The following is a 6,071-nucleotide window of genomic DNA, read 5'->3' as shown; positions in this document are numbered from 1 at the left end:
CAAACGGGGCTCCTCCTCACCCCCAGTTGCTCCCCACCACCCCGAGGGGCCCCCCACCACTCCCAGGGAAGCCCCAAGACCCCAGAGCAAAGCTCGGAGGGAGCACAAAATGGCCGCCCTCCCTCAGGGCCCCTCAGCCTCTGTCCTGGGGCTGCGGCGTGAGGGGGGAGCCGAGGCCGGGCCCCCTTTTGGGGTTTCTTGACCAAAAAAATTGAAATTTTGAAGGACTGGGGTGCAAAACGGGGTTTTGTGGTTCTAGAGAACATGGTAAACACAACATTTCAAGGATTTGTGTGGAAAAATGAGGGGTCACAGCCCAGCCCCTTTCTGAGATGATAAAGTTTTATTTTGGGTGGTAAAATCCACCCTTTTCATCCCCAAACCTCTGTTTGAGGTCAGAAATCCTCCTTAGACCATGCTTGGAGGCGTGTAAAAAGTTGAAGGGCAAGCTTTCATGGGGGATTTCTCCAAATTAGCTGGAGAGACCTTTCCAACCTTCCAGGTTTTATCATCTCAGGCTAGAAAAGTAACTTTTTACAGGAGCACAAAATGGCGCTCGCGCATGGTCTTGTCGTGCAGCAGCACGCGAATCTCGTCCAGGAGCTTCTTCGTCATGCCGGGCGTGCTGCAAATCTCCTCCCACATCTCCATCGAGGATCTGCAGGCACAGACAGGGGGTGCTGAGGGGCCCTGTGGGGCATTGAGGGGCCCTGCAGGCTTTGGGGGGCCCTGTGGGGTTTTCTATTTCGTTTTTCTAAAGAAGACCCTAAAAGGGGGCCCAGCCTCGGCTCCCCCCTCCCGGCGCAGCCCCAGGACAGAGGCTGAGGGGCCCTGAGGGAGGGCGGCCATTTTGTGCTCCCTTAAAAAGTTGCTTTTTATTTTTTTAGCCTAATATTATAAATTCTTTACAGTTGTAAAGAATCCTCTTTGAGGTGGAGGTTTTACCCTCCCTGGGCTTGTCCTCAAGCCCTCACAGATGGGCTTAGGCATGGATAAAGAAAAAAAAAAAAAAAAAAGTACTTTAGAACCGTCAACTGAGGCTTCCAACCCCAAGCACAAGATCCGCAAACACTGAAAAATGGGGTTTGGGGTGAAAAAGTCGGGTTTAAGGAGTGCCCCCGGCCCTCAGGGTGCCTGTGGCGGCTTCGGGCTGCCCCGCGCCGAGCGCTCGGCAGCTTTCGGAAGCGATCGGCAACTTCCGGAGCCGCTCGGGCGCCCTCGGAGCCGCTCGGGAGCCTTCGGAGGCTTTCCAGAAGCTTTCGAGCCGCTCGGCAGCGTTCGGAGCCGCTCGGCTCGCTCCGCCCCGCCCCCCGCCCCCCCCGCTCGGCTCTTTCCGGCAGCGCTCGGCCATCTCCGCCGCCTCCCCTCATTAAGCTCCGGGCTAATTACTCATCAACGGCGCAGAGCCGCTCGGAAGCTCGCCCAGCGCGGACTTTGCCCCTCCACGGCGTTCGCAACAGCACGAACGAGCCCCAAACCGCCCAAATTCACCCCAAGCCTCTCAAAACTGCCCCCAAATCCCCCCAAACCCTTCAAAACTCGTCCAAAACTCCCCCAAATTCATCCTAACTCCCCAAAACTGCCCTAAAACCTCCGAATTCACCCTAACCCTCCCCTAATACTGCCCTAAAACCCACCCCAAATTTCCCCAAACCTTCAAAGCTCCCCCAAAGCTCTCCCCAAACCCCCAAATTCTCCCCAAATTCACCCCAAATTCTTCCATTTTCCCCCAAAATCCCCCCAAACCCTTCTGGATTACCCCTAAAGCTCCCTTAAAACCCTCCCAAACTCCCCCCAAGCTCCCAAACTCTCCCAAAACACTTCAAATCCCCCAAATCTCTCCATATAGAAACTAATAAACCCCCAAAACTCCTCCCAAGCCTCCCGACCCCTCTTAAAAAAAACAAACTCCAAACCCCCAAATCTCCCCCAAACCCCCCAAGGCAGCAGAATCCCCCCCATGGGGCGCAGGGTTTCCCCCTTGAGCCCTCAGAAATGGGCTTAGAATTGAAAGAAAAGGTGTTGAAACCCACAAATGAGGCTTCGGACCCTAAACACCGGGTCCCCTCGCACTGGGAAATGGGATTTGGTGTGAAAAAGGAGGGTTTAAGCATGCAGTGAGGCTTTGGGGTCCTGGAAAGGGAGGGTTGGATTTAAAAAAGTGGTGTTTGGATGTTAAAAAAAACAAGTTTTTTGAGCCTGGAATTCTAAAATCTTGAAGGTTGGAAAGATCTCTCCACCTCATTTGGAGAAATCCCCCTTGAAAGCGCGCCCCTAACTCTATTAAACTCCTTCGGGCACGGTCTAAGGAGGTTTTCTGACCTCCAAGGGAGCTTTTGAGCTAAAAAGGACAAATTTTAGCACCCATAATTAATGTTATCTTCTCCAGATGCAGCTGGGCCTTGACCCCTCACTTTTTCACCTAAATCCTTCACATTTCTGTGTTTCCCATTTGTTCTACGCCCATAAACCCCATTTTCCACCCCAAATCCTTCAAAGACGTCAACATTTTGGAGCCCAAACAACTTTTATTTCACTCAAAGCACTGCGAAACCCCGCTCCCAGCGCGGTTTTGTGGAATTTGCTCGTTTTTGGGGATTTTTTTCCGCTAGGAGTTGGCGTTGGGGCCCTTTTTCTTGCCGAAGGTGGGCACGACGTTGACGAAGCGCCGGTTGTACTGCATGCGCCGCTTAGCTCGCCCCGTCTTCTTCTTCTTCTTCTCCTGCTTCGCCACCTGCATTTTTTGGGGAAAAAAAACACGAGATGAGAGCGTTTAGGGGCTGCACCTTGAAAAACAAAGCTCTGGGACCCTAAAAATATCCTCAAATAACCCCAAAATTCCCCGCAGGGCTCACCTTCGGGGTTTGGCCCCTCACTTTCCCAGCACGGGCGAGCGACCCGTGGACTTTACCTGTGGAAAAGAAAAGCGGGTGGGAATTCAAGATTAGGAGCTCGTTAGGCTAACGAGGAGGCCCCGTTAATTACCCCGCCGGTAATCCCGTACCCCCCAGCAGCCGCGCAGCCACGTCGAGGGTGGCAAATTCGGGGACGTCGCTCTGCTCCAGCACGGCCTCATCCTGCAGCGGTTTTCCCCCAAACAGCAGCACCTGGTCCTCGGGGGCGACGGCCTCCAGCGCCGCGATCCTCGCCTGGTTTTGGGGGAAAAAAGTCCCGAAACGGGTCAGCCCAAAATGGTTTTGGGGCAGGGAGCAGCCTGGTAATGGTGTGTGTGGGGGGCTCACCTTGATTTGGGCGATGGTCTCGGCGCCGGAGACCTCGATGGCGTGGAGGGACTGGGCACGGACGAAGAGCTGCATGGTGACGGGGGTCTGGGGGGGGGGGAAACAGGTTTAGGGATCCCTGGGAACGGGGGGGGATCCCAAAAAAGGAGAAGGAAGCACAAAAAAAACAGGAAGACCCCCAAAAGCCACCAGAGACCCCTGCAAAGAATCCCCCAGACCCTCCCAGAGATCCCCTAAAAGCCTCAGAGACTCCCCAAAGCCTCACGAACAGCCCAAGACCCCCCCCAAAATGCCTCAGAGACCCCCCCCAAAACCTCACAGCCCCCCCAGACCACAAAAGGCCTCCCACAAGCCCACCAGCCCCTAAAAGACCCATCCAAGTCCTCAGAGACCCTCCCCACCCCCCCCAAAACGATCTCCCTGTGCCCTCACAGACCCCCCCAACAGCCCCCAACAAGCTCCCTCCCCCCCAGGCCCCAAAACCGCCCCCAAGGCTCCAGAACCCCTCCCGTAGGCCCCAAATCCGCCCCCCAGGACCTCACAGACCTCCCCCGGACCCCAAGAGCAGCCCCCAGACCCCGAAGCCCCCCTCCCCCGACACCAAAAGCCCCCCATGACCCCCCCCAAGACCCCAAGAGCGCCCCCTAAGCCCTCACAGACCCCCCCTCCGGTCATTTCAAACCCCCAGACCCCCCAAAAGCCCCCCCCCGGGCCCTCAAAGCCCCCAAAACCTCCCAAGCCCCCCCCGGGCCCCCAGAAGCGCCCTAAGCCCCCCCCCCAACTCCACGAGCCGCTCCCCGAGTCTCCCCCCAAAACCTCACGAGACCTCTCCGAACCCCCAAAAACCATCCGCAAGGCCCCAAGAGCCCCTCCCTGGCCCCAAAATCCCCCGAATTGCCCCCCAAACCCCCCCTCTTTACCCCCCAACGGCCGGAGCCCCCCCCCCCGGCCGCCCCTCACCTCGCGCAAGGCGCAGGCCAAGAGAACGACTCCGCGCAGGCGCCGCTCTGACGTCGGGCGTGCGCGCTGACGTCACGGGCGCGCTGACGTCAGACGTCGAAGGGGAGCGGGAAGGGGGAGGGGGAGGGGGAAGCTCCCAAAATGGCGGCGCTCGGCCGGCGGCTCCTGGGGCTGCGGGCGGCGCTGGGGAGGCGGGGGGCGCAGGTAGGGGGCTTGGGGGGGGGACTTAAGGGGTCTCTGAGGAGGTTTCGGGGTTTTGGGGGCGTTAAGGGGGGTCTGTGAGGGAGTGAAGGAGGTTTTGGGGGGACTCTGAGGGGATTTGGGGGTCCTGAAGGGAGGTAAGGGGGGGTTTTGGGGGGTCCTGGGGGGGGTTTGGGGAGCTCAGGGGGGCTCTGAAGGGGTTTGGGGGGGATTTAGGGGGTTTGGGGGTGGCTTTGAGGGGATTGGGGGGGGTCCTGAAAGGAAGGGGGGGGAATAAGGTGGTTTAGGGGGGGCCCCTTAGGATTGAGGGGGGCTCCGAGGGGAGATGGGGAGTCCTGGAGGGGGTTTGGGGGGGGTCTGTGAAGGAGGAGGGGGCTCTGAGGAGGTTTGTGGGGAGGCTGGAGGGTGTTAAGGGGGTTGGGGATGGTCTGTGAGGGAATTTGGGGGGTCCTGGAGGGATCCTGAAGGGGTGGGGGGGGGCCTCTGATGGGGTTTGGGGGGTCCTGGAGGGGATTAATGGGGGTTGGGGGGTCTTGAAGTGAAAATGGGGGGGTCTGAGGGATTTGAGGGGGGGTCCTAAAGATTTGGGGGGTCCTAAAGGGAAAGCAAGAGATTAAGGGGGTTTGGGGGGGGTCCTGAAGGGAGTGGTGGGGTTATGGGAGTTTGGGGGGGGGTCTCCGAGAGGGTTTTGGGGGATGCCCTGAAAGGAGGAGGGAAGTAAGAGGGGATTTGGGGTGGGTTCTGAGGGGATTTGGGGGGGTTCCTAAAGGGAAGGGGGGTTAAGGAAGACTTGAGGGGTCCTGAGTGAATCGGGGGGCATTTTGGGGGGGGCCTGTTAGGGTTGTGGGGGGTTTTCTGAGGGGGGTGAGGAGATTTGGGGGGGGGATCCGTGGGGGGAGGGATGAATAGGGTCTGTAGGGGGATGGAGCATTTAGGGGGGTGTTCTCACCCCGCTGCGTACCCCCACCCGCACAGAGTCAAGGCCCCCCAGGCCCCCCCGCAGACCCCCAGGAGCCCCCCCAGACCCCTCAGTACCCCGGTGTGGTGGAGTCTACGGCCGAATTCGTCTTCGTGGAGCGCCTGCTGCCCCCCAGCCGCGTCCCCGACCCCCCCGTGCATCCCACCTACCCCACACCATCGGGCTGGAGCCCCCCGCGAGGTGAGGAAACCGGGGGGAGCCCCCAAAGAATTAGGGGGGCAAGAAAGGAGTTAAATATCCCTCAGAAAACGAGTCAAATACCCTTAAAAAGTGAATCAAAAATCACATTTTCTGTCCCTCAAAAATCGAGTTAAATACACTTCAAAAATTACATTAAATACACCACAAAAATCGCGCTAAATACTCTCAAAAAGTGATCTGCATACCCTGAAAAATGAGTTTAATGTTGCAAAAAATCAGTTATATTCCTAAAAAATTAAATACTGACTTAAATATTCCTCAAAAATGACTCAAATATCCCTCAAAAAATGACTTTAATATCTCTCCAGAATGAATATTCCTCTGAAAATGGAGGTAAACGCTCCTCAAAAATCGGCTTAAATGCCCCTGAAAAACTGAGTTAAATGCTGTCTTAAATGCCTCTCAAAACAAAAAAATACTCCTCAAGAGAAATAAAATGTCTCCAAAAGCTCAAAAGATGAGCTAAATATCTCAAAAATGACTTAAAT

General features: G+C 56.8%; 1 protein-coding gene across 2 annotated transcripts; it reads right to left on the bottom strand.

Moving 5' to 3' along the window:
- Positions 1-2,508: 2,508 nt before the first annotated feature.
- Positions 2,509-4,267, bottom strand: FAU (FAU ubiquitin like and ribosomal protein S30 fusion). 2 transcript variants are annotated; one of them, XM_032207104.1, is made up of 5 exons: positions 4,203-4,267; positions 3,243-3,329; positions 3,005-3,149; positions 2,856-2,911; positions 2,509-2,734 (listed from the first exon to the last, which is right to left on the bottom strand). In XM_032207104.1, the coding sequence occupies exons 2-5, from the start codon at positions 3,315-3,317 to the stop codon at positions 2,609-2,611; spliced, it is 402 nt and encodes a 133-aa protein (XP_032062995.1). In that variant the 5' UTR covers positions 3,318-3,329; positions 4,203-4,267; the 3' UTR covers positions 2,509-2,608. The 2 variants fall into 2 exon arrangements, with proteins under 2 accessions (XP_032062995.1, XP_032062994.1); XM_032207103.1 differs by lacking the exon at positions 4,203-4,267 and adding an exon at positions 4,163-4,177.
- Positions 4,268-6,071: the final 1,804 nt, after the last annotated feature.

This window comes from Aythya fuligula, unplaced genomic scaffold (assembly GCF_009819795.1).
Source record: "Aythya fuligula isolate bAytFul2 unplaced genomic scaffold, bAytFul2.pri scaffold_120_arrow_ctg1, whole genome shotgun sequence".
Classification (NCBI taxonomy): Eukaryota; Metazoa; Chordata; class Aves; order Anseriformes; family Anatidae; genus Aythya; species Aythya fuligula.
The sequence above is the reverse complement of the archived record's forward strand: the minus strand, read 5'-3'. Positions and strand labels throughout refer to the sequence as shown.